Source organism: Fundulus heteroclitus, chromosome 5, assembly GCF_011125445.2.
Source record: "Fundulus heteroclitus isolate FHET01 chromosome 5, MU-UCD_Fhet_4.1, whole genome shotgun sequence".
NCBI lineage: Eukaryota > Metazoa > Chordata > Actinopteri > Cyprinodontiformes > Fundulidae > Fundulus > Fundulus heteroclitus.
Window position 1 is genome coordinate 39,162,392 of NC_046365.1, and position 27,713 is coordinate 39,190,104.

General features: G+C 39.8%; 1 protein-coding gene across 4 annotated transcripts; it reads left to right on the top strand.

The window, feature by feature from the left end:
* Positions 1 to 27,624, top strand: uso1 (USO1 vesicle transport factor). Of its 4 annotated transcripts, XM_012882405.3 has the most exons (26): positions 1 to 222; positions 1,247 to 1,333; positions 1,597 to 1,661; positions 2,113 to 2,189; positions 2,421 to 2,432; positions 4,692 to 4,792; positions 4,876 to 4,978; positions 6,060 to 6,115; positions 6,216 to 6,336; positions 7,809 to 7,987; positions 8,104 to 8,244; positions 9,925 to 10,013; positions 10,103 to 10,257; positions 10,343 to 10,548; positions 10,668 to 10,688; positions 16,361 to 16,471; positions 17,738 to 17,856; positions 18,896 to 19,077; positions 19,166 to 19,287; positions 19,375 to 19,513; positions 20,583 to 20,746; positions 22,494 to 22,556; positions 23,916 to 24,014; positions 24,107 to 24,208; positions 24,308 to 24,502; positions 26,769 to 27,624. In XM_012882405.3, exons 1-26 carry the CDS (start codon positions 1 to 3, stop codon positions 26,835 to 26,837), a joined length of 3,000 nt encoding a protein of 999 aa, XP_012737859.2. In that variant the 3' UTR covers positions 26,838 to 27,624. The 4 variants fall into 4 exon arrangements, with proteins under 4 accessions (XP_012737859.2, XP_035993459.1, XP_035993458.1 ...); XM_036137566.1 differs by lacking the exon at positions 10,668 to 10,688; XM_036137565.1 differs by lacking the exon at positions 2,421 to 2,432.
* The last annotated feature ends 89 nt before the right edge of the window (positions 27,625 to 27,713 follow it).

Below are 27,713 nucleotides of genomic sequence, written 5' to 3' on the forward strand. Positions count from 1 at the left end.
ATGCGCATTGACCTTATCTGTGTTCCGGGGCTCGGTCACTATAGGAAGTTAAAGCAGGGCTCTTGTTTTTTTCCCCCTTTTTCTAAGCATTTTGTTGACACGGGGAGCGAGCTTTTCTTTGAAACACGTAAACATTTTGGCTATTTTACATTAAGGATGAATTTCCTCAGAGGAGTGATGGGAGGGCAGACTGCCGGGCCGCAACCGTCAGGAGCGGAGACGGTAGGAGTGCTAATAAATTAGCCTATTTGCTACCTTCAGCTGAGACGTTTCACCTCAAATGAAGACACATCAAACAATAGCGAATGCACACTTGTTTTTTTATGTTCGTCTCTATTTATTTAGCTTGAAAAGTCCATATTAGTTAAGATAGACAGACCTTTCTGAGTCAGTTAGCCAGTCATGCTAAATAGCAAAATTAGCAGATCTGTCAGTTAGCCATCGATGAGTGAACCTAATCTTTCTTACCTGTTCAGAGCTATAACAAAAGGACCACCATAGAAAACAGTCAAAAGATTTATATATGTATATATAAATTCAAATCAGAGTGCATCACCTGATGGAGAAACAATATAAGACCCTTCATATATGTAGTTTTGGTGTTTCGTGGGTAGATAAACTGGTAATTCCGCTTTTTAAAGATATAAAACATCATCAAGCAACACAAATCGCTCAGATTGCCTCTTTCTAGTCATCCAGTCTGCTTTGCTATCAGCGGATTGTTCCCCTGTGACTCTGCTGCAAAGTATTGATGTCCTGACATGTTCTGCCGTTTTAGCAAGATTGTACTAAGCTATTTGCTTAGCACTCTACATGTGCTTTTGATTTCAAAAGCAGAATGGTTATGTAATTCAGTTAGTCAAACTTTGTGTGCAGATCACTTCGTATAAACAAGGTTAAAACAAATGGTAACTTATACGTAGAATGTAGCTAAGCAATGAATAGTTACAATCCTAAAATTAATGGCAATAAAATAAACAAGTTTATTTGTGGAAATGTGTAAAGGAAATCAAACAAAAATAGGTTTACCTCAGCAAAAAAGCAATGTTGAGTAAATATTTCTTTTTTTGTTTAAAACGTCAACAATAAGCTTCCCTCAGGTCAGTAAGAAAATACACACACACTGTGATAACTGATACCAAAAGGTATTAAAATATAACATCAACGACCAAAAAGATGCTGCTGTTGAAGAAATTAATTTATTACACGAAAACTAACTGTTGTACATTTCCCTTACTTTTCTCAGATTCAGAAACTGTGCGACCGTGTCGCCTCCTCGACGCTGCTAGAAGACCGCAGAGGTGCTGTCCGAGCTCTTAAGTCTCTGTCAAAGGTAAACAAAAAAAAAAAAGGGTGCAGATGTCGGTTTGACAGCTTTGCATGTTCCCTTTTTGTTAGATTATTGTGGACAAGGACCATATATTAATTACTGCAAGGAGTCTGAGATTAAAACTTCACTTTTTTTAATTTTGTCAATGAAATTGAATTAATCATAGGCTTTGATCACGTCGTACTCTTTGACCATAAGGATTTAGGCTTGAACAAAGGAGGTGGTTGATATGTTTTTGTTTAAGGGAATTTCTTACCTTTTTGCAGAAATATCGCATGGAAGTTGGCACACAGGCAATGGATCACTTGATTAACATCCTGCAAACTGACAGGTATGCTGAAGCTACATTTAGGTATTACTTTGTGCTGTATAATAACACATTTATTTCTTTGTCATTGGGCATTAAGTATATAACGGAGGGGATAAGCCTTTCAACCAAATTGACGTTTTTTTTTAAGGTTCACATATTATCAAACAGTTTCCTGTTTCGTGGTTGATTAATTTTAAGATGTGGAAAGTATATCAACCAGAAATCCACTGCATTAAACTTAAAATTGACTTACTTGCCCTAAATGGAACAAACTTTAGATCCAAAGCATCCCAGGGCTTGAAAAAACATTGTATATTTTACAGTTTTTTTGGCTGACTTCTCTGCACAGAAACTCTAAATCCTTTAGGTTTCTTTCTAAAAGAGTTCATCTTAATGCAATATGTAGCAGTAAAGGTTTTATACTTACTACTTTTATGGATGACGTTTTAGTTTTTTTCCTTTAATTCAACAGATCTGACTCAGAAATCCTGGGATATGCTCTGGATACGCTCTACAATGTGATCAGCAACGATGAGGAGGAAGAACAAGGTATTTATTGCAAAGTTTGCCGATCAGGGGAAAAAAAATAAAGCTAATCTAGTCAGACTATAGTTCCTCCTGTGTGTCAGCTATAAATGGACCCTGATCCGTTGTTATGTTTGCATGTGTAGATGTTTAATTGGACCAGATTTGATCTGCATCCCTTCTTCCATATGTTGGTAGTGATTGCGTTGTGTAAAGAATTGTCTCTCTCTTCTCTTTCATGTTTTAACCCTACAGATGAATCAGAAGGTAAAAATCTTTTACTGTGCATGACGCCAATACTTTTAACCACCGACTCCTGCCACTTACACGTGCTCCATTGTGCTGGACGTGGAAATAAGTTCATTATCATTTTACTTTGTTTGTTTTTCCCCCTTGTTTTGCCTAAAACACTTTGAACTATTCGGCTGTGGGTTTGTAGTTGTTGAGGATTGTCCTGTCGGCTGAAGAACCTGTCGGCTGTGGCTTAAATTCAAAGCATTCTGGGTAAAGGCTTCTTTTTCACCCTGCCCTCACAGATGCAATAATCCTCTCACTGCCTCAGGAAACCGTATGACTGTGTTTGCCTGATCATTATTAAAACCAAGGGAACTTTGCTTTAGTTCAAGTACTAAAACAGTAACCAACTCCACTAAAAATCCAGGAAGGTGTTTGGGTTGTAACACGAACGCTTTACTAACCCCACAGGGCTCTCTGCTGGCTGTTTTCTCAGCTTTTTCCTAATAATGCTTCTACTTTTGAGTAGCGTTTCTATCTGTTGTCTGATCACAGTTTTGTGAACTCCTCAGTAAATTTGTGTTTAAAACCTGTGGATTCACGGGGACAACCGAACTAAATCTGTCTGTTCACGCTCCAAGCCTCACCAACGTTGATGAGACCTGGATCATGTCTGAAAGGACGGGATGTGCGATATGAGCTGGTTCCTCTGGAGGGCGAACCTTAGAGGGATGCTGAGGAGCCGCTGCTCCTCCACGTTAAAACGAGTTCGGTGAAGTCGTTATCAGGATGTCCCTTAAAGGGCTCTCTTTGTTTTCTGGGCTCGTCCTACGGAAACTTCCTGACACGCCATCTTATCTCAGCTGCAAACTTCACTGTTTTTACTGTAACTTTAAGTGACAGAGCAGCACAGACGTGTTTACATTCACGGTGAAAACCTTTTTCCACGACATTTCCATAATGAGACCCGCAAAAACAAGCCGCGCCTGGCAGCCTTTCACAAGCTCTGTTGCTCTGAGCTTTTAGGAATGAAGCCGGCAGCGATGGACAATGGTCAGCACTGATGACGCTAATCCGTGTCCTAACTCTCTCCATGCGGCCTCACTCAGTGAAAGGATCCTGTTTTTGGCACAAGCAAATGTTTTGGATGTAAACTTTTATATCTCACCTTACTTTTCTCGTTTGAACGTTTTCCTGGTCGTATCTATAGTTTTAAATCCTCTGGCTGACTTCTGCCCTCCTCGCCACTCTTTGAAGCATTTAGTGAAAGTTTTCTTAATCGCACGTTAGCCATATTGGATACTGGGGCTGCACAATTAATCGCATTTTCAATATAATCACGATTTTAAAAAAACGCTATTTCCAAATCGTAGAGGTCTGCAATTTTTGGCTATGTCACATTAGTGAATCAGACGCGTCCTTTAGGTGTTGGTAAAATGTTTAAAGTGGGTTTGCCTCCACATGGAAGGGAAGACAGTTGCAGCAGTGAGATAATCAAATTTTATTATTTGTTTTAGAGTTTGTATAATCATACAAAGCATTAAGTACTGGTCAATCAGATTAATACATAGACTTGCTTGTTGGTTGCACTTTATCTTCAACAAGGATTGATGTCCATATGAATTAAAAGCTGTTCTCCTGAATAATATTCTGATTTAATAGAAACATTAAAAGTTCTTGTTTTAAATAGTCCTTGTTTACAAACATCTTTATTTAGAGGCCATTTTTGTTGCTTGTGGTTAACGCAGAGAAAAGTCCAAATTGCAATTTTGGTTGAAATGCATTGTAGTCAGAACGCAATTTTAGACGCTGTGGGTCTTTTAGCAACTAATCCACATGGCGAGGAAACAAATTGATTTGTTGTTTGTATATGTTTAAAAAGACACGATAAATTAAACTGGGGGGAAAAATCGCATTAAATCGCAATATTACAATAAAAAAATCGCAATTAGATTATTTTCCAAAATCGTTCATCCCTATTGGACGCTGAGCCTGCAGTGGACCAAGGACCAGACTTTTCATGTTGCCATTCAGACTTTAGCGGGTGTTTTTATTTTTAAACAACCTTGGTGTTTAAATCACCTCCATCATTCCCACATTCCTTTCATGCGTTTATAGTTTCTTCCTGTGATCAGATCCCGTTTTTTTTCTCCCTCGTGTCTCTTGTGAGGCGCCGTGAACTTCACCCGTGGCGTCTCGTCGTCACAAACAGGAAGAGGCAAATGTCGTCGACCTTTGCTTTCTGTTTTTTAAAGAAAATCTCATGTCAGCTGCCGAATTTCCTTTTGACAGATGAAAATGCCCAGAAGCAGGCGGATGACCTCGCCACCCAGTTTACAGAGAAGTTCATCGAGGACCCGGAGCACATAACCCTGGTGCTCACTCTGCTGGAGGTACCGCTCTGCTTTGGTCCACCGGTGCTACAGAGGCGCCGCCGCGTTCACGCTTCAGCTCAATGATTTTATCTCGTTTAAAGGAGTTCGACTTCCACGTCCGCTGGCCCGGCGTGAAGCTGCTCACCGCTCTCCTAAAGACCCAGGGCGTCCAGGTGCAGGGCATCATTCTCGTCAGCCCCATGGGTGAGTTTCTTATCCGCCTTATTATTTTGTCTTCATGTTTGGAAGATTTGAAAGCCTGGATGGCCCTAAACTTCTTAAAACTAAATGAAGAAAAGACAGAATTGGTGATTTTTGGTAGTTTTAGGCTCCTTGGCCCAGTACGACAGGCCTGTTGTGATTTAAAATTTAGGGGTAAAGATAAGACGCTGATTTTAAGTTGGAAACCCACGTTGGAGCTGTTGTAAAATCCAACTTTTTCTACTAATGGCAGCTTGCAAAAGTAAAGCCTTTTCTTTCTAATCTGCATTTTGAAACAGTGATCCACTTGGCTAGTTTACTGTAATGCACCTTATGAAGGGGTCAGTGATTCGTGCATTTCCCAGCTTCAGAGGGTACAAAATGCTGCTGCGCATCTCTTTTTTTCAAGATGGCAGCAGCCAGTCACATCGGCTGTATCCCTTCTTTTCCTACTTTCTCCTCTTTATAGTTTTTTTCTGGATTGTTCACCTTTCCTACTCTGCACCTTCTTGTATGAACCGATGTGGCAAGTAAATTTCTCCATTGTGAGATCAATAAAGCCTATCTTATCTTATCTTATCTTAACAGGTACAAGAAAATTTTTTAGCCTCACTACATTGACTGTCAGTACATTTTAGGACTCATTTTAAGATCCTTTTATTTGCTTTTAAAGCTCTTAATGGCCTTGCCCCGCCCTGCATGTCTGAGCTGCTCCTTCCCTGCACACCCTCCCGTTCCCTTAGATCAGCTGACCAGTTGTTACTGAGGAAGACGAAGAGCAAGCAAAGAGTTTAAATCCCTTTTTAAGATCCATCTATTTTCCTTTTGACACAATCTGAGATGTTGACTTTGTTTTACTGCGTTTTACTTTCTTTAATTTCATCACTACTTTTATATACCATTGTGCCTATTGTTTTATGATTGATAATTTGTATTTTATCAATGTGTATAGCACTTTGGTCCTGTGGGTGTTTTTAAAGTCCTTTTATAAATATAATTGGTATAGTTTAGACCTTTTTAGTTGTTCAGCTGTTTGTCTTTCTAAATTTGATTGATAGAAGTGTTTCTCTGTTTTTCTCCATAGGCGTTTCCAGGTTAATGGACCTTTTGGCCGACTCAAGAGAAGTGATTCGCAATGACGTGAGTCTCTCCGTCTCCTGTGAAGTTGTGAATCCGTCAGAAGGGGATCCCTGACGACCGCTGAAGGTCCCGCGTTCTGTTTGCTTTCTGTTTCCAACAGGGCCTGTTGCTGCTGCAGCAGCTGACCAAAGGCAACGCAGCCATTCAGAAAATCGTGGCGTTTGAGAACGCTTTTGAGCGTCTTCTCGATATCATCACAGAAGAGGGCAGCAGTGATGGAGGTGAATGAACCGCGAACTACCGAATAGCTAAAATATGACACATAATGACAGAATTATTGTAGGAATTATGGGTCACCGCTGTAGAAATCTGCAAAAATACTCAAATCCAGGGTTTATTGAGCATCGGTCTAACCCGCTCCCTCCTCTCTGTCACCTATAAAATCTCACAAGCATATAGGGAAAGGGTTCTTTGGCCGTTCCTGTGGGTCCTCTCTTCTTTTCAGCTCAACCCACAGGTCGGCCGTAGACTTCTGGGAAAGTTGATTTCTACGTCCGACAAACAACGTCTGTGTAGGTTTGGCCAAATGTTTTTGGTTATTATCCTGCTGAAAAATCCAGTGGTGACCCACTTTCTGGCTAAGGGCCTGCGGGTTCTTAATCACAACGCCCTGATTTCTCTCTGCACTGCAAAAATAGAACTAAAAATAAGTAAAGTTTTCTTGAAATGAATGTAATTGCCCTTGATTTGAGCAGGTAAATGAGATTATTTGCCAATGGAATGAGTATTTTTTTACCCCTAAAATAAGATAATTAGATATATTGCACTGGAAATAAGATGATGTAGATGAATTTTTCCTATTTTAAGTGCAAAAATCTTATTCCATTGGCAAATAATCTAATTTACCTGCTCAAATCAAGGGCAATTACATTTATTTCAAGAAAACTTTACTTATTTTTAGTTCTATTTTTGCAGTGTGCATCCATTTTACAGCAATTGTTAGCGAGGCTGATAATTATGCCACAGATGAAATGTTGTTGGATTAATTTTCCCTAATTTGGAGACCTTGTGTATGGAGTACCATGGATGTGTTTTTATCCATCCCTGCTGTTTTACATCATGCATTCAGTGTGATTCAGGTTTTTAAAACGGTCTTGATGGATAGTTTTCTTTGGACTCTGGCTTTTAATCATCGTTTTCATGGGCACTGCTCTAGAACCTCTGGAGATAATGGTGCAAAGAGGAATTCTCCATAAAATAAAGAGCATTGCAGATAAGCCTGGGCATCCTCTTCATCAGACTGTTGTACAACATCACAGATTTCTTCAGAGCCGCTGTAAAGCGGACAGCTACAGGAGGTCCTTCCTGCCTACAGCCGATTCCTGTCAGCCTATTGTCAAATAAATGCCACTACAGCCACAAAAATAGTATAAAAGAAAGGTGCATAGTGATTTACATTTAATTTTGCATTAAAAAGGCTCACAGATTCAAGGACTGGACAAATGATTTAGCAAAGAGACAATTTTAAATGATAGATTTCCCTCACAATCACAGTTTTTTTTTTAAAACTTCTGTAGTTGAATCTGTAAAACCACAAAGCAAGTTGTTTAATTCAAAGCTTAAAGCTGAAGAATGAGGGGTCAAACGTTGAAAGGCCTTCAGGAAGCCCGGGAACTGTAGATAAGGCAGCTTGTGGTCAGACTGCTCGGAGTCTCTTCCAGTGTTGCCGATCCGTTGCCGTTGCTGCGTCCAGGTATCGTGGTGGAGGACTGCCTGTTGTTGCTGCTGAACTTGCTCAAGAACAACAGCTCCAACCAGAACTTCTTTAAGGAGGGTTCCTACATCCAGAGGATGAAGCCCTGGTTCGAAGTGGGCGACGATAACTCCGGCTGGTCTGCGCAGAAAGTCACCAACCTCCACCTCATGCTGCAGGTATAAAACACAGACGGCTGCGTTGGTCTGAGCACGGACCTGGATGGTATAAAAAAATAAATTTAAAAAAAGCGGTACGTACAACTGCTTCTTTTAACGCCGTGATATTATCCCAGCTGGTGCGAGTGATGGTGTCACCGGTGAACTCCCCTGGAGCGACGGCCAGCTGTCAGAAGTGCATGTACCAATGTGGCCTGTTGCAGCAGCTGTGCACCATCCTGATGGCCACCGGTGTCCCTGCAGACATCCTCACAGAGGTAATAATCCCCAAAGACTCTCAGTTTGCCCCGCCTGTGAGGCTCAGCGGGCCTTCAACCCTTTTGCACTTTTTCATTTTACAAACCCCTAACTTGAAGGCAAGGCAAGGCAAATTCATTTATATAGCCCAATTTAGTACAAGGTAGGGCTGGGCGATAAATCGATTTAATCGATTAATTCGAATTTACAATTCTTTAATTTTTCATTTTTGGAAAATCTGGATTTTTATTTTGCCAATACACTCATTGGGTTTCCATGAAGAGAACAGCATGTGATGCTGAATATATGTTTAGGCAAATGTATTGTTAAAATATTGTTAAGTAGAAACTTAATACTTCATTTACTTATTTACTTTTTTTTTTTTTAACTTAGTTTGAAGTTCACAAGTGCAGTGAAGCCTGTTCTTAGCTCAATGTGTAATACCACTAGCAGCAAATGTTTTGTTATATTTTCATTGTTTATAATGGCACGGCTGCCATCTTGTTTTACATGTTTCACAGCTTGTTTTTAGTTGCACTTTGAATTCAGGTCAACTCCCTGACGAAATGCTTGACATAAAAGCAAGGTTTTAAAATAATTTCTTTAAATGAAACAAAAAGGAGGAAAAAAATCGATTAATCGGATTTGGTATTATAAAATCGGAGATTTATTTTTTAATCCATATCGCCCAGCCCTAGTACAAGGACAATGCAAAGTGCTTTACATGATTAAAATATAGCAAAATGAAACAGAATAAAAGCAAGTAGAAATAAAATGTAGATAGAAAATAGAACAAAAAAGTGGTGATTCAGTTAACTAGAACAGTTGAAGGCAATCCTAAACAAATGTGTTTTTAATCTTGATTTAAAGGAACTCAGGCTTTCAGCACTTTTACAGTTTTCTGGAAGTTTGTTCCAGATCAGTGGAGCATAGGAACTAAATGCTGCTTCTCCTTGTTTAGTTCTGGTTCTGGTTCTGCAGAGCAGGCTGGAGCCAGAAGACCTGAGTGGTCTGGAGGGTTGATGCCCTGATAACAAGTCTGTGATGTATTTAGGTGCTAATTCAGGGATTTATAGACTAACAGAAGTATTTTAAAGTCTATTCTCTGATATACAGGGAGCCATGGAAGGACTTTAGAACTGGGGTTATGTGCTCTACGTTCTTAGTCTTGGTGAGGACGCAGGCAGCAGCGTTCTGGATCAGCTGCAGCTGTCTGATCTCCTGTAAAAACACTGTTACAGTAATCAATTCGACTAAAAATAAACGCATAGATTAGTTTTTCCAGATCCTGCTGAGACATCAGTCCTTTAATCCTGGAAATATTCTTCAGGTGATAGAAAGCCGGCCTTATAATTGTCTTTAGATGCTTTTGAAGGTTCAGGTCTGAGTCCATCACTACTCCCAGATTTCGGGCCTGATTAGTGGCTCCTAGCTTAAGCAGCTGAAGCTGTGAGCTAACTTTTGATCTCTCCTTTTGAAAGACTTTTAAATTGGGATTTTATGGGATAGACCAACAGAAACGGTGCATAATTGTGAAGACGAATAAAATTGCTTATTGGTTTTGATGTTTTGTTATGGGGGTTGAATACACATTCATGCCACACTTTTCAGATTCTGTCCAAGTTGGTCCATCCCATCAAGTCCTAATGAAATACTTTGAGGTTCTGTTGACGTCTCCTGCTCTGGCGTCTCTCTTTTAGACTATAAACACGGTTTCGGAGGTTATCAGGGGCTCACAGGTCAACCAGGACTACTTTGCTTCCGTCAACGCGCCTTCAAACCCTCCGAGGTAACGCAAGCGTTGCACCGCGCTTGGAGACGTTCAGCCGCTTTTTTGTTGTTGTTTTTTTTTGGCTTTACGGATGTTTTGTTTTGCAGACCGGCCATCGTGGTGCTCCTCATGTCCATGGTGAACGAGAGGCAGCCGTTTGTGCTTCGCTGCGCGGTCCTTTACTGCTTTCAGTGTTTCCTCTGCAAGAACCAGAAAGGTCAGGGGGAGATCGTCGCCACCCTGCTGCCCTCCACCATCGATGGTGAGCTTCCTGTCCACACCCTGCGTTGTTTTATTGCTCCCTGTTTGCTCTTTAAATTATTAATATTTCCTCTTCTCTCCCAAAGCCAACTCCATCTCGGCAGGCCAGCTGCTGTGCGGCGGCCTGTTCTCCACGGACTCTCTGTCTAACTGGTGTGCCGCCGTGGCCTTGGCCCACGCCCTGCAGGACAACCTCACCCAGAAGGAGCAGCTGCTGCGGGTGCAGCTGGCCACCAGCCTGGGCAAGCCGCCCGTCTCCCTGCTGCAGCAGTGCACCAACATCCTGTCTCAGGTAGCTCGCTGCTCGCTCGTCCCGGTCGCCGCTCTTTGCCAGGCCGGGGGGGGGGGGGCTCTGGGTAGCGTAGGTCTGACTCCTGACATGTGAAGCTCAACGACGCTGTGGTTTTGCAGGGTGATAAGATCGTCCGGCGGGTGAGTAGAGAGCCTCTGTAGTGTGTAATGTGTGTGTGCTGAGTCTTGGGGTGGTATCTATGCTGGTTGTTTTTTTGGCTTGGCCTGAATACTAGCGGTCTCTGTGGCCCACATGTTGGTCAGTCTTGCTTCCCTTTAACCTTTTTAGTGCCCTGCTTTGCCCTTAACTTAAAGCCTCAGCCTAGCGTGACTCGCACAGACGATCCGGTTACGCCGACCGTGCGCAGGAATGCATAAAGAGGTTGAGAGGAGCGCGACACAGGGTGCTTGCGCAAGTCTTGAAAGTCTTAATAAGTATGGAGTTTTGAAACACTGTTTTCCAGACCTTGAAAAGTCTTGAATTTTGTGTGAAAGTCTTAATAAAGTATGGGGAAAAAAATGTATGGTAGAATTTTACAGTTTGCTCAAAGGCATTGTGAAATGAGAAATAGGAAGGTAGGCTATAAAACTATAATTTTACTAACTGGCCACGTACTGTATTAGCCTAATGGAATCAAACACTTGTTTGATGTGAAATTCATGTACTTGTGATTTTCATGTTTTGAAACGTTTTCATCAGTAAAAGCATAATTTACTGTGAATAATGCATTTGTTCATTGAATACTAGCCTATAAAAATTAACATTTCTAATAAACAGTTTGTACAATCTCAACCAATGAAGTAGGCAGTAGGCACACATGTATACAAGTACATAAAGTTAAGGAAAAAAAATATCAGTTTTAAAAAAGTCTGGAAAAAGTCTGGAATTTTAATTTGGAAAAAGAGCAAGCACCCTGGCAACAGAGTCTGGTTTTATTTGGTGTCGTCGTCCTAACAGCGGCTTTGGGCCTCAGAGTTAAACTGTTTCTGTGCTGCCAGCTCTTATCTGTCTCAGGAAGTGTGTGCTGTGGCTAATCTGGGGTCTTTTCCTGTTCCAGTTAGGAGCTTTTACTGTTTTATAGTTCTCTCTTAATCATTAAAGTGTTTTTTTAGGACAACAGAACAGCTTCTAACAAAAGAAACGTCACATGATCCTGCGTCTTTGTGGGAAGAAACACGTTTTGTTCTTCACTGTGAATGGAATCTAAAATACACACACACACACAGCTGCTCTCTCTTTGTTAACCCAGTTATGGCTTTATTACCTTTTTATTTATAGTTCCCTACGAACCGCCAACTGTAGGCCTTGTAAAAACTTCCACACTGAGAGGTTTTCATCCTAGTGGGAGTTGGCTTTGTTATGGTGCATTCACTGACCAGAAGGAGGAAACGGTTCGATTCAGCTCAGATGTTGCTTATAAATGCTGAATCTTTATAATAACAGACTCTACAGCAGTTCTGTCACACAGTCCAACAGTTGAAGTCACATTTAACTGGTCTTAACTTCAAAAACAAACCCAGTGTGGGTGTTTTTTTTCTTGTTTTGAGCGGGTGTGAAAATCTAAGTGCCCCCTAAACCCACTGATTATGATAACAAACAGTATCATGTGTGTTGATTTTATTTTATCTATTAGCCTACTTCATGTTGTCAGACAGGTTCTGTTTAATGGATTTGTAAATTGTACAGGTTAGCCAGTAAACACGCCTGGCTTGGTTGGGAAATTGAACCCGGAAGGTGTTATTCACAATTAATTTGTGATTTTTTAAATGGTGTCTGGACTGTTTTGGAGACGTTTGAACCCCTTTTGTAAATAAAATCATAATTTAAAAACCTTCATTCTCATAAAAACGGTGAAATCAGACCAATGCAGGATTATCCTCAGATTGTTTTCTAGTTGTTACCATTAAAAAGTTATGGAAACTCAGTGCAACCTCTGTAAAGATGTTCAGATCTAATAGTTTAAATGACCGGCACCAATCAGGACATCTTATTAAAATGTGTGGGGGAAGAAGAGAGAGAAATAAGCTCCATTTTACACTACCCTTTTTTAACCGTGCCGAGAACGGTCCGAGCTCGGTAACTGAGATAATTGCAAACTGAACTGAACCGTGCCAGACACAACCGAACCGTGCTAAATCTAGACCAGTTCGATAAGTGGTCTCGGCCCGGTTCATCAGTGGCTCAGTTCTCTGATAACAAAGAGCGCTTGAGCAGACCGCGTCATCTCCTTACAGTCAGCTGACATTTCAGACATCCATAATAATACTAGCTTCCCTACCGTGACACACGGTTACCAGAGATGATTCTGCTTAGCAGTGTGATGAACCTCAACGTCTGTCGTTGTTTCCTGCGTCTGTAAATCCTTATTAGATGTTCATTTGTTTTATCTACTTCCCAAAAGCCGACTCTGTCAAGTAAATTTACCAAAGGTTGCCTTCTTCGCCTGACTCTCCGCAAACAAAGAAATATCACAATTATAACCAAACATAACTTCCTGAATGTTACGGGTGCCGCCTTTTTTTCTATTTAACAAGGTTAGTGTAAATGAGGCTTTAGATTTAGTGATTGTCACATTGATAACACATTTTTGAAGTCACCCAGTGGGATAGATTAACGAGTCTGTTCTGTAAGCGCTCAGCGTTGTTCTCTGGAAGCGTAAACGCGTTCTCTAAAGTTTCCGCTGAAGGTGTTGCTTCACCCTTTAACCGTCTGGGTGAACTCGTTGTGTTCGGCCCTTTTGCTCTTTCACTGCCACTGAGCTGCTGAGTTTAGCCTTTAGCAACTTAAAGGAAGTGTTTCCAAACCCCAGACATGTTGGCAAGATGAGCTGACATGTTCGTTCACAGCATTTTTATCTGAACTGTAACGGATGAAAAGGCCTGGAGACGAGGAGCTCTGAAAGAGTGAAAAACTATGTCTGGTTTCAATTTTTTGTGAACTTGAGGAATTCAGGACGATTTGTCTTAAACGAGCTTCTCGTTCTAACCGTCACTGTAACCTGGAAGCTGCTTTTAATATTACAAAGGTTTAAAGCAGGGGTGTCAAACTCATTTTGGTTCAGGGGCCACATACAGCTTAATCTGATCTCAAGAGGGCCACACGAGTAAACTCATTGCAAGATTAAATAGAACTAATAAATGTGGACTTGTTGAGTTTTATATTAAGTTAATTTCACTTTTACACAATATATTATGAATAACCTCAGCGTTTTTAAGAAAAGTATGTGCAATTTCAGCAATACTTTTACTCAGTTAAACATTTACTTAAGTGCATTATGCATAAGAACTGATCACAGTGATTATACAATGTTGAAAAACATTTATTCAAATTTTTTGGAACTTAAAAACACTGTCCTGCATGACAAAATAAATCAAACAGATAAAAATTAAGAAATGATTTGAATTTTTCCACACCTGAGCTTAATCTAATTAAAACACAGCGCCCCTCGTGGACAATATGGGAACTGCAGATTTTCAATTAAACAAAGTACATGTTTTTTTCAATAATTGTTTTATCATTCTCTTCCTTTTATCTTGTCCACTTGTGAAAGTCAAATCTGATGAGCTCTTTGTGGCATCTTATTGCCACATTGCCAGACAGGACACTGAATTTTTTTTTTTTTTTTATGCATTTAGCCACAGGGCCGGACTAAATTGTTTGGCGGGCCGGATCCTTGACACCCCTGGTTTAAAGGTTGAAAGTGGGAGCTGCAGTTGCTCCACATTAAGCCTCTGCAGCAAAGTTTTGGCTGCATGGGTTTAAGTAATTTCCCTCTGGGATTATTAAAGTATTTTACTGAATAAGGGCTCAGTGGGCGGCGGCGCCGAAGCGTTGCTTCTGTTTAAGTTACTCATGAACGACGGATCAGAGATGGATGTGTTGCTGCTGTTTGGATGTTTTTAGCCCTGAGATCCCCATCTTCATGCAGTTCTTTGATTTTATAATCATATGAATCTGTTGCAGCATAGGGCTGAACAATTAATCACATTTTCAATATAATCGCGATTTTAAAAAAACGCAATTTCCAAATCGCAGAGTCTGCAATTTTTAGCTATGTAACAATTAGGGAATTAGACTCGTCCATTAGGTGTTGGTAAAATGTTTAAAGTGGGTTTGCTCCACATGGAAGGGAAGATAGTTGCAGCAGTGAGATAATCTAATTTTATTACTTGTTTTAGAGTTTATATAATCATACATAGCATTAAGTACTGGTCAATCAGTTTAATACATAGACTTGCTTGTTGGTTGCACTTTATGTTCAACAAGGATTGATGTCCAAATCAACTAAAAGCTGTTCTCTCTAATAATATTCTGATTAATAGAAACATTAAAAGTTCTTGTTTTGAATAGTCCTTGTTTACAAATGTCTTTATTTAGAAGCCATTTTTGTTTCTTGTGGTTAACGCAGAGAAAAGTCAAAATTGCAATTTTGGTTGAAATATATTGTAGGCAGAACGCAATAATTTCTGCTCTGAGTTTAGACGTTGTGGGTGTTTTAGCAACTAATCTGCACAGCAAGGAAACAAATTGATTTGTTGTTTGTATATGTTTAAAAAGACATGATAAATTAAACTGGGGAAAAAATCGCATTAAATCGCAATATTAAGAAAAAAAATCGCAATTAGATTATTTTTCAAAATCGTTCAGCCCTATTGCAGCAACAATTATTCACAACTAACTAAATTAAACCATCATTTAAAAAGAAAGGCCCGACTCAGTCCGGTTTAGTCTCTCATACTGAAGGAGCTGGATTGAGTTTAAACACGTTATAGTTTGCTTATTTTTGACCTTTCTTTTCATTTTGTGTTTTCCTTATTTTTTTTGCAATGCGTTACATTTGGAGACAAAAGCTGAGAAGGTGACCTCTTCTAAATTCTTATATTAACCAAAGCATTTAAGTTTTATTTTGCGCTTTCTTTGCTCAGATTTTCGTACACGCTTCCACGCTGCAGGAGACGTTTCTGCTCGTCTTAAAGCATGCTGGGCGTTTTCTAATGCATCAAATGGTCGAGAGGCTGAAGCTGCAGCTTAAACAGCATTTTTCATTTTACATCACTGCTCCACCAGAGGAACAAACCAGCTTCTTTACTGCATCAAATGCTTCTTTTTTTAGGAAGAATAGCTGATTTTTAATCTGATAAAATTGATTCCTTTCTTCGTTTTATTTCTTGAAAATCCCATTTAATGGATTTTTGCTTTGCATGTTTTGCCACAGATTTAATATTTATTCCATCATCCTTTAATTTGCAAAACAAAAAAAGGGTAAATCTTGAATGTGTGCCACAGTCGATCCATTTTTAGGGAAGCGAGTTTTATCCTTTAGGACTGCATGCTCTAATAAATCTAACTTTGATAAGACGTCTGAATTTTCTCCTCTCTGTTATAACTAACAATAACCCTGTTAACAGTGAATGCCATTTGAAGCCTTGCCGTAATACATTAACCTGGAAATGGGGAAATTCAACTTGTGTTCATTTAGTCACATTGGTTTCACCTCCATCATGTCTGGATAATAAATTGGCTTAATTTAAAAAAAAATGGAAAATTAAAGCTCCTGCACATTTTTTTAAACATTTATATTGTATTTTCTCTCATTAGGAGCTTATTTTGGAAACTTGATTTGATCACTTGAGCCAGATCTCTAAAGCCTGCAGTTCTAACATGTCTTCCTTACAAAATAGTCTGAGTTGGGGTTTTATTTTGGGATTCTTCAGCAGCACACCCTGATTTCTGTAAATGTGCTTTCTTTGCTTTCTCTCTCTCTCTGTCTCTCTCTCTGTCTGTCTCTCTCTGTCTGTCTCTCTCTCTGCAGGGCAGTAAAGTACAGACCAGAGTGGGCCTCCTCATGCTGCTCTGCACCTGGATCAGCAACTGTCCGATCGCCGTCACACACTTCCTACACAATCAGGATAATGTTCCCTTCGTATCCTTGACGCTTGCCTGCACAACGTTTAGTTTCAAACCTCTGGGCTTCTCTTATTTTGAGTTAAACTTGGATCTCATAAAAAAAAAAAACTCTTTCAAAGAACTCATCTTCTGCAGTCAGTGTGAAAGATTATAGCCTTTCTTATTGTTTAAAACATAAATCTGAGGGTGAGGAGTGTCAGAATTGGTCGCAAAATTGACTCTAATAAGTTAATTTTATGAAAAGTTAAGATCTTTTTTTTTTAATCTGTCCTGTATGCAGATTTGTAGATTCCCATTACATAAAAGGTGCCTTTGCTTGGTGGGAAAACAATGAAGGATAAAATTTTGAATGAATTTCCACATGAGAATGACATTTTAAACATATTGGATTCACATAAATGCATTTACAAAGGGAGCCGAAGGCCCAAATGATGAAGGGACACTTGTTGCTTTATTTAGTTTAAAAGAAAAAAAAATGATTGCCTCCAAGATACGCAATGTGAGCAAATTTAATCAGATTTGCACAATAAAATAAAAAACACAAATGTTCACAAGTGGTGGATTTAACTCACATTTTAATTCAACTGAATTTTATTTATATAGCAGCAATTCATAACACATGTAATCTCAAGGCTGTTTCCAAAGTCAGACTCCATCAGATCCTCCAGGTTGGTGAGAAAGTTTCCTCTCTAAGGAAACCCAGCAGGTTGCATCAAGTCTCTCCAAGCAGCATTCACTCCTCCTGAAAGAGCGTAGAGCCACAGTGGACAGTCGTCTGCATTGTTGATGGCTTTGCAGCAATCCCTCATACTGAGCATGCATGAAATAGACCCTGGTGTCTGCCTCACGGACCAAAACTGGGAGTTGGTTCCACAGGAGAGGAGCCTGATAGCTAAAGGATCTGCCTCCCATTCTACTTTTAGAGACTCTAGGAACCACCAGCAGACCTGCAGTCTGAGAGCGAAGTGCTCTGTTAGGAACATACGGGGTAATCAGAGCTCTGATATATGATGGAGCTTGATTATTAAGGGCTTTATACGTTAGGAGAATTTTAAATTCTATTCTTGACTTAAATACATTTTACTTTCAAACAGAGCCTGTTTTCAGAGCCTTTGTTCTAAATCTTTGAATTACCTGTTTGTGCCAAGACTTTTATTCCTTTTAAATTCATCCATTCACCTGAAGCAGTAATCCTCAGTATGACTGGAGATCTTAGATTTATTTCACGCTGTAGTCTGAAGGAGTTGCTCCGGATGAATCCTTGACGCTGGAACTGCTGCAGCTGACGGCTCAGATCTCAGAGAACCTGGGAGAGGATGAGCGGCTTGTGCAGGGTCTCTGTGCGCTCCTGCTTGGCATCTGCATCTTTTATAACGACAACTCGCTGGAAAACTACACCAAGTAAGTGTCCTTGTATCAGCTCGGCATGCTCTTCTCATGACTGCCTGTAGAAAATTTACACAATAGAGTTAACTGTCCTCTTAGCAAAAGCAATTTTTGACAATTCTCCAATTATAGTTGAAGGCAAACGACTTTTGAACAAACTAATATTACAGAAAGTAAGAATTTATGCTGTAACTAAATGCATCTTAGTTTGTCTTGGGAGGCGGAGGGAGGTTTATTCTGTTAAATGGATTTTATACAGTGGTAACCTCTGATTAATATCGATGTTTTTAAAAACGATTTAATATCAATATTCTGGCTTTCAATATCGATATACCTCCCAACCCCTAGGGGGCGTTATCACAGCGGCTTGTTGCTAACCAAAGTCGTACTTACACATTTTAACAGATTTTTGAGCGCATTGTACCACATAAAATCGGTTAGTAAGCAAAACAGTGATCATAGATAAGGCACACAATACAATTTGGAGAAGATTTAAGGATTTTAAGTGTGCCTTATAGTCCGAAAAAAATATGGTATTTGCTTTTGAAGCAGAAGGGAGGACTTGCCGTAACTTTCTCAGAGGTTACACTCAGAAACTCATTCTTTGGGCTTCCATGAAGAGAATAGCAGCAATGCTGAATATATATTTAGAAAAATATGTTTTTAAAATACTGGAATAAGAAAACTTTTTTTTTTACCGTAATACGAGGCAATTTATTTATTTACTTATTTTTTTTAAAGATAGTTTGAAGTTACACAAGTGAATTGAAACCTGTTCTTAGCTCATTGCGTTACACCACTAGCAGCAAACATTGTTATATTTTCAGGGCCGCCATCTTGTTTAATAGGCTTATTTTTTACTTTTTTGCACTTTATATTCAGGTGACATAAAAGCAATTTTTTTTTTTTAAATAATTTATTTTTGTGAAATGAAAAGGAGGGAAAGAAATAGATTGAATCTGATGTGTTATAATAAACTGGGAGATTTTATTTTTTACGGCATATCGCCCTGCCCTAACGCTTAGCCTGTCTGCTGCTTTATTTTCTTGTTCAGGGAGAAACTAAAGCAGCTGATCGAGAAACGTATCGGGAAGGAGAACTTTGTGGAGAAGCTCGGCTTCATCACCAAACATGAGCTTTATTCCCGGGCGGCGCTGAAGCCGCAGCCCGTTTTCCCGTCTCCGGAGCAGATGCTGTTCGACCACGAGTTCACCAGACTGGTCAAAGATCTGGAAGGTCCGTCTTCCTACAGATCAGCTCGTCTGGCTCGTTTTTATTCAAACGGCAAATAAAAAAATGAAAGATTTCCCTCCGCTGCTCACAGGTCTGATAACCAAAGCCGTTCAAAAGTCCAGTGAGGAGGATAAGAAGGAAGAGGAGGTGAAGAAGACGTTGGAGCAACATGATAACATTGTGACTCAGTACAAAGAGTTGATCAGAGAACAGGTGAGTGCTGATGCAAAAATGGATCGATGTTTTAGGTCCTTAAAGTTACAGGATATTTAATTTCCTTTGTGTCCGTTTGATCCCCAGGACGCCCAGATTCAGGAGCTGAAAGAGAAAGTTGCATCGATGACGACTCAGACCGAACAGCTGCAGGCCACAGTCAGTCAGCAGCAGTCTCAGATTCAGCAGCACAAAGACCAGTACAACCTCATCAAGCTCAAGTTAGGTGGGTTCATGTCGTCTGGATGGAGGTTTCCCACCGCTGGAGCTCAGGATACGCTGCCCTGCAGGGTTTACATGTTCTCCTGCTTCCTGCTGAGTTTGAGCCTAAAGAAAACAACCAGCCTAGCTTTTAAATTAGCTTCACACTTTGACTTCTATTAAATAAAATCTAGGTCATATCAGGTTATCCTAGAGCTAGAGCTGCAACTAACAATTGTTTTAATAATTGATTAAACAGTGGATTATTTTTTGCGATTAATCGGACAGTTCAAATGTTCTATTTAGGAAAACAGAGCAGAAAAAGCACACATAACACACTGCAAAAACGGAACTAAAAGTAAGTCAAATTTTCTTGAAATGAGTGTGTTTGTCCTTGAAATGAGAAGGTAAATGAGATGATCTGCCAATGGAATGAATATTTTGACCCCTAAAAAAAGATAATTATATATTCTACACTCTAAATAAGATGATGGAGATGAGTTGTTCCTATTTTAAGTGCAGAAACATCACGATAACGACACGATAACGACGCATTCCTGACGTCTGCGGCTCAAAAACATGCAGGATGACTTTGGCCGACACACAGCATACATAACACGCTGCAAAAACGGAACTAAAAATAAGTCAAATTTTCTTGAAATGAGTGCATTTGTCCTTGAAATGAGAAGGTAAATAAGATGATCTGCCAATGGAATGAGTATTTTGACCCCTAAAATAAGATGATTATATATTCTACACTCTAAATAAGATGATGGAGATGAGTTGTTCCTATTTTAAGTGCAGAAATCTCATTCCATTGGCAAATCATCTTATTTATGTGCTCAAATCAAGGACTCATTTCAAGAAGATTTGACTTATTTTTAGTTCTGTTTTTGCAGTGCATAAGTTGCTACTCAGGTGTTCTGTTACAATAATATTAGGTAATAAAGAAGATTATGTTGTGACTTTTTTTAATTTTAAAAACTGGGATTAATTCAGGCTCCTGAGCATAAAATGTCTAAAAACCAAAACAGTCATATTGTCTTGATGTCAGTGCCAGATTTACCTGATTGTTTTTTTTGGTTTACGTCCAGGTAAGGAGAACCAGAGTCAGTCTAACAACCAGGGGGACTCTCAGGTGAACGGGCTGCAGACAGAAGAGCTTTCTCAGCTCAGAGAGGAGCTGGAGGAGCTGCGGAGGCAGCAAACACTTCTGCAGACGCAGCTCAGTGAGAAAGACGCGCTCATCGACAGCCTGGTTGGTAACGTGCCGGGCCTCGGCCGAACGTTTTTCAGTCAGTTCAGATCTTCTGCTTGTGTTGTGTAAATAAATTAGGCTTGAAATCCCCGTCTTAGCAATGTAGTAGCAGCAAGAAGACATTAAATCGTCCCTGAAGGATAGAATATATTATTTAGATAATTTCACAGCCAGGCTGCATAACGCCTACATTGTTCCGTATAAGAAACGGCCACATGAGGTGCTGCTGTTTCTCAGGTTTTAACACATTTTATGCTATAAAGTGTCTCCGACTTGTGATTATAAGTGATTATAATACAGCTTCTGCTGGGATGGTTTATCCCTGTCTTCCATAAAACCCGGCCTCTGAATCCAAACGACACGATAACGACGCATTCCTGACGTCCGCGGCTCACAAACATGCAGGATGACTTTGGCCGACACACAAGCAGCACTGCAAAAACAGAACTAGAAATAAGTAAAATGTTCTTTAAAATTAGTGTATTTGTCCTTGATTTGAGCAGGTAAATAAGATGATTTGCTTATTGAATAAGATTTTTGCACTTAAAATAGGAACAATTCATCTCTATCATCTTATTTCAAGTGAAGGATGTCTAATTATCTTATTGTAGGGGTCAAAATACTCATTCCATTGACAGATAATCTTATTTACTTACTCAGATCAAGGATAAATACACTAACTTTAAGAACATTTTACTTATTTTTAGATCCGTTTTTGCAGTGAGATGTCTGACTTGTTGTTTTTGCCGAGCTCATCCCTGCAAAACGACGCCTGTGGCTTTAAGAAGCAAACAAGAGTTCCCATAAAATTAGTTTCATGAATAATTGACCATGCTTCCGCCATCATGTCTAAATTATATAATCCCCACTGAAAATAACTTAAGAGTCTGAGTGCTGTGCTCATTTGACAGGAAATATGCATTATTATAGTTTTCTGTTTTTTCAAAACGCCACATTTACATATGAATTCAAACTTTTAAGAAGTCTGTAGCTTTTCTGAAGAAATCAGAGGGCTGATGGTATTATGCTTGACTTTGCTTGTGTGTTGATCATACTAGATGTTTTTGCAGTTTATAACAAAACAAATGACTTTGCTTTCATTGTCCTCATAAAACCTCCACCAGCGAGGCCCCGCTGGCTTTATTTTGTTTCTCAATTTCTTGTTAAATTCATGTGAAATAAGCATCAGAAAGTCATCCAGCTTTAAAACGGAATAAGATCCAATAGGTCAAATATGAGGGGCTTAAAAAAAGCTTAAAAATGTGCTGCAGCTTGGAGCAACGGCGGTTTTAAAACTTCAGCTCAACGCCAGATACACACGTGATATAAATAAATATACTGTATGTGTGATTAAACAGCATGACCAACATCAGAAATAGCAAAATGATATATTTTTTAGATGTTTTCATTGTTGTTTTTTTTTTGGTAATTTTTTTATGACAGCGGATAATTTCATAATATATATTGATCATTAATCAAGTAAAATCTGTGTTCTCTGAGTTTTCAATATTAAGTAATTTTTCTTTAAGTACAGAAGCGATAAATCTGCCTGTGGACAACGTGTAGTCTGGCCAGCAGTTTTAATTTATGCCTAATAAATAATCAGTTTTCCCTCCTGTGGGATCAAAAGTTCTCCAGTATCCGTTAATGCTCACCCACGTTTTAACCATGTTAGGCTTTGTTCATGTTTCTTTACCGCTCAGTGCGCAGCGTTAACATGTCTCGCTGTTTTATCTTTCATTCGTAGAAGTCTTCGGCACAAGCAGCGGAGGCTCCAGCAGGAGGATCAGACAACGCTGAGCTTCTCCAGGTGGATGAACCTCAACTTCTGTCAAAAATTTGCTTTAATCACATTTTTTACAAAACAAGCGTGACCAGTTTTAAAAGACCCTAAGCCTACCAGGCCATGTTCAGACCTGTCACTGCTGAGGAGCGACTCAATGACTCTGACAATGTGGTGTTCAGCGTTATCCGCTCTCGTTTATATATAAAACAAATAACAAGGGAAAGGACACATCTGGGGAGTACCTGTGGGAGAAATTACTCTGACCTAGGGCTGGTCGATAATTTAATAACTATATACATCGATCATACACGTATATCGATGATAGAAAACAAAAAAGGGGGTCTATAAAAAGTTCAGTAGAATAACAGTTTTCCTTACTTTTACATTCTAGCCATGTAGGTTAATATTAAAGTCATTATTTCCTCCCAACCAATCACAACGCAGACCCAGGAACCAAGCTCCGCCCCCTTCAAAGAGTTCAGAGAGCACGCGTTCTTTTTAATTTTTTAAAAACTTCCAGGTTTGGTTAAAAAGTTGGTTGAATAAAGGGTTGAGTTTGAATTCAGTGTTTGTGTCTGTATCTAAAAATAGGTTATTAAGCAACAGCATAAAATGGCCAGAGCTGCACTTGAAGTATAGGTTTTGTATTTGTTGATAATTATCGATATCGATCAATATGATTTATATTTTATCAATATGTGTTTTTTTTCATCCAGCCGTACTCCGACCCCCGTTCTGTCCTCAATGTTAAAAGTAATCTTTTACATTCCTTCATATTGTGGCCTTCTGAGGTTAAACACGCTCTTTCTTTTAATTGAGAGGGTTTATTTATCTGTAAAAACATGTACAGAGCTGTGAAAAAGCATCTGCTACCTTTCAGATTTCAACATTAAACTCTAGTCATGTAACTTGACTATAAAAAGAAAATGGGGAAAAAAAAACCCACCATATATTCATCTTCAAATGAAACGAGGATTTTCCTTCCACTTAACTTTCCCACGGCTTTATATGAGCGGCCGGCTTCCGTCTCGCTCCATCTTTTATCTTTCCATCTCTGTGCTTTGTTTGCATGAAAATCTCTTTAAATCTAGATCTGCTAGAGTTTAGAATAAACGCGGATCGCAGATAAAAATACGTCTGAATCTGAGCTTTCTCCGCTGGCAGGAGCGTTTACACCTGCGTGCAAACGCCGGAAGTAGATGAGCGACGACAGAAATGGTTCAGGATGCGATCTGCCGCTGTTTAGAAAAGTTAAATAATAACATTAAAACTAGCTCTATTATTTGCACAGGGTTTCTAAACGAGTCATTTCTGTTTTTCTGTGATTATAATCTGCCTGACCCGCTCAGCACACCCATCTTCTTTATTTGTCTGGTGTTCCAGGAAGTGGAGGCATTAAAGAACCAGGTTCAGTCCCATTTGGCAGAAATCAGCCAGCTGAAGACGGAGAGGCTGGAGCTGCTGAGAAGAGCTGAAGCAGCGGTAAAGATAATTAAGAAATATTAACGCGACGCCAGTGTGGGACTCGTACTTCGCAGTTGTTTTAATTAAAGCGCTCGTTTCTGGTCCGTCAGTCCTCCAGCACAGCGCCCCCTAGTGACAAGTCATCAGATGCTGCCAAGGCGGAACTGGAGAGCCGACTCGCCGCTCAGACGTCTGAGATGGAGAGGCTGAAGGTACGTGGAGATCTGTGAATTCGGCTTTTCTCACCACTCTTGGCTCCAGAGGATTAAGGAGCTGCCGCTGTGGCCTTGGTGCCTCGTCTCACTTGACAGGAGGGTCGATCAGAGCTGGAGGAGCAGCTGGCCTCGGCCACCAGCACCGTGGCCATCCTGCAGACGGAGAAGTCAAAGCTGCAGACGGAGGTGCAGGAGTCCAAGAAGGAGCAGGACGACCTGCTGATGCTGCTGGCAGACCAGGACCAGAAGATCCACAGCCTCAAGCAGAAGCTCAAAGACCTGGGAGAGACGGTAGGAGGGATGGATTATTAACAAACACAGCCGTTAGTTGTTCTGAGCTTTTATACAGCAGATATGAGTTCAGTTTGTATAATCGTTCATGCTCACGCTTATGTTGTTTGGGCTCTTAAGTCTCTTTTCAGCTACATTCCCATGTGTTAAATGTTTAACTCTCTGAAACCATCATGATAATGAAGCTTCCTTCCTCCTTTATAAAGCTTTAGAGCCGTCTTAAGTTTAAGGAATTAACTCTGCCATTTACAAATGTTTTGTTTTCATAGCCCACACCCCCGAAAAGTTTAATCTTAAGTTAATATTTTGCCCCAATTATGCTGGATTGACCTTTCTGCTTTGAGAGATAACCTGTCATTAGGGCTGGGCGATAAATCGATTTAATCGATTAATTCGAATTTACAATTCTTTAAGATTTCATTTTTGGAAAATCTGGATTTTATTTTGCCAATACACTCATTGGGTTTCCATGAAGAGAACAGCATGTGATGCTGAATATATGTTTAGGCAAATGTATTGCCAAAATATTGTTAAGTAGAAACTTTTTTTTTACCATAATACGAGGTATTTCATTTACTTATTTACTTTTTTTTTTAACTTAGTTTGATGTTCACAAGTGCAGTGAAGCCTGTTCTTAGCTCAATGTGTAATACCACTAGCAGCAAATGTTTTGTTATATTTTCATTGTTTATAATGGCACGGCTGCCATCTTGTTTTACAAGCATGTTTCACAGCTTGTTTTTAGTTGCACTTTGAATTCAGGTCAACTCCCTGATGAAATGCTTGACATAAAAGCAAGGTTTTAAAATAAATTCTTTAATTTCTTTTTATGAAACAAAAAGGAGGAAAAAAATCCATTAATCAGATTTGGTATGATAAAATCGGAGATTTATTTTTTAATCCATATCGCCCGGCCCTACCTGTCATACTAGTACAGTGTATGTATCCTTCCTTCTTTTATCCTTCCCTTCTTACCGTATTTTTCGGACTATAAGTCGCATTTTTTTTTTCATAGTTTGGCCGACTCTGCGACTTATAATCAGGTGTGACTTATATGTCGAATTTAAATGGTAATTCATCCTGACCAGTAAGAAACCAAGGAGTAAACATTACCGTCTATAGCCACTAGGCCTGTGACAACTTTATGCTGCTCCTGTACCACTCAAAAATTTATTGAAACATTAACTTATAGACAACAAAGACTGACCATGTTTGTATATTTCACTGTTTCAGTCTGTATTCACGCAGCGAAGCATTGTGTGGTGCAGCTTATAGGAACCAGACCGCAGCAGAACACGGTTACTGGGCTGAGAAGCTAAGAGCAGCTAGCGCTAGCTTACAGCTCTGTTGTAGAGCTTCCCTGATGAACATGAGCTTTATGTTGCTCTCAACTGTTAGCTTAGCACGTAGCGCTGTTACGCTGACGGTCTAATTTAGACATAATTTTGTCAACTTTCAGCGTAACGTTACTCCATTCATCCTCCCAGGTATGTGACACGTTATTCAGCTGGGTGATTTAATATGTTGATTTACCAGATTAAATGTCAGTTTTTATTCTTGGACTGTGTTAAATAAATGTCTAATTAAATGCGTATAGTCCGGTACAACTAATATATATTTCTTTCCACTTTATGACGCATTTTTTGAATGACGAGACTTATATTCCGAAAAATACGATACTTGCCTCCCACCTTCCTTCCTCTTTACCTGGTTAATCCATCAGGAATGCGATGGATGTATAAAAATCTAAAGCGCTTTGCTTTTAGCCACAAAAAGTCAAGTGCTGCTGAATCAAGCTGGACAAAGTGTTCCTGCTCTGAATAACAAATATTCAGGTGTTAGTTGTGACCGTCGCTCTTATAAAACCTCCAGAGTAGAGCAGAGTTTAAACTACTGAGCTGAAGGCCTGAGCGCTCCCTCCTCATCATCACTTCGCTTTACTTCCAAAACGCCCAGCCAGCGTGCTCTTGAGCAACGCTTCCTGAAGCTACTGGAAAGTCTTTCTCTGGCCTTTAGCTGCTTTATTTATATATATATATATATATATATATATATATATATATATATATATATATATATATATATATATATATATATATATATATATATATATATATATATCGCGCAATATAAACAGCTGGAGAACTGTGATCAACGCCCCTTTAAGAGGCGACCTAGTTACAGATGTGCTGAGCGGCGCGTTTTCAGACGACTCAGCTCTGTTTTGTCTGTTTGCTTTAGTTAGACTGTGACCCTTCCCTTACAGGTGGAAGATGAAGACGACATCGACGCCCGGGACCAGACGTCCGATGAGGAGGATGAAGATGAGGACTAGAGAGAAAACACTAAAAAGAAAGAGGAGAAGAAACGCCTTCACACCTGAGAAACAGAGGAGTAGGACTAGTAAACCTCGACTGGACCACTTCCTCCTCCCGGCTGCCATGCTGTCTTTGTTTTCCTGTAATCGGTCACGTCACATGAGCACATCGTTGCGTTTTTTGTTGTTTTTTTTTTTTTGTTTTTTTTTGGACGTTTTCATGTTCAAGTTGAGGTTATTCTTCCATTTTCAGATGGCTAAGAGACGTTGGCTCGTCAGTGCGTTCATCTCCACAGTGTTCCCCCGTCGGCCTCGTGTTCGTTCTGTTCTGCTGTTATATATATATTTTCTAATCCCAAAAACAGAGGCTGCGGTAATTTAACACCATTAATGTGAAAAATGTGATGTGGAGGATTTAAAAAGCAGCGGAGTGTGACTACCGCGACTGAAGCGGGGAGTTTCTCAGGCGTCATGGCTTCCATCCGCCGTCTCCTGCAGGATTCTCCGCCGCCGTCACATCCAGGACCGTCTCAGTGACGCGACGCTGTGAACGCTCCGTGTCTCCGTCTCGTCTGGACGGCTCCACGCCACCGCTCTGCGATATGCTGCAAAACGCTGACGGAAAACATGTAAAGACCGTGGAAAATAAGACGTATTTTTTCAACTTTTTGTGCAGTTCTGGCATCCAGCTTCTGTATGATACTGTGTAACTTATCAATTTAAGAGCCACCCTGAGATGAATTAATATGCTATCTGTATGCCGTATGGAAAATATTTGTAGATAAATTAAATTTTACTAAATCGACATCAAAGACTGTTTTATTTTTTATTTTTTTTAAAATCTGTTTCAGATTGCTGACATTTCAGGCCCGGTAAGTTTATTTCATGTGACAC

Bases quoted from the DNA above. Each gene is read 5' to 3' on its own strand.
- uso1 (XM_012882405.3), top strand. From the start codon at position 1: ATGCGCATTGACCTTATCTGTGTTCCGGGGCTCGGTCACTATAGGAAG. The intron at 1,334-1,596 runs GTAAACAAAAAA...ACCTTTTTGCAG, and splicing joins CTCTTAAGTCTCTGTCAAAG to AAATATCGCATGGAAGTTGG. The intron at 10,258-10,342 runs GTGAGCTTCCTG...TCTCTCCCAAAG, and splicing joins GCTGCCCTCCACCATCGATG to CCAACTCCATCTCGGCAGGC.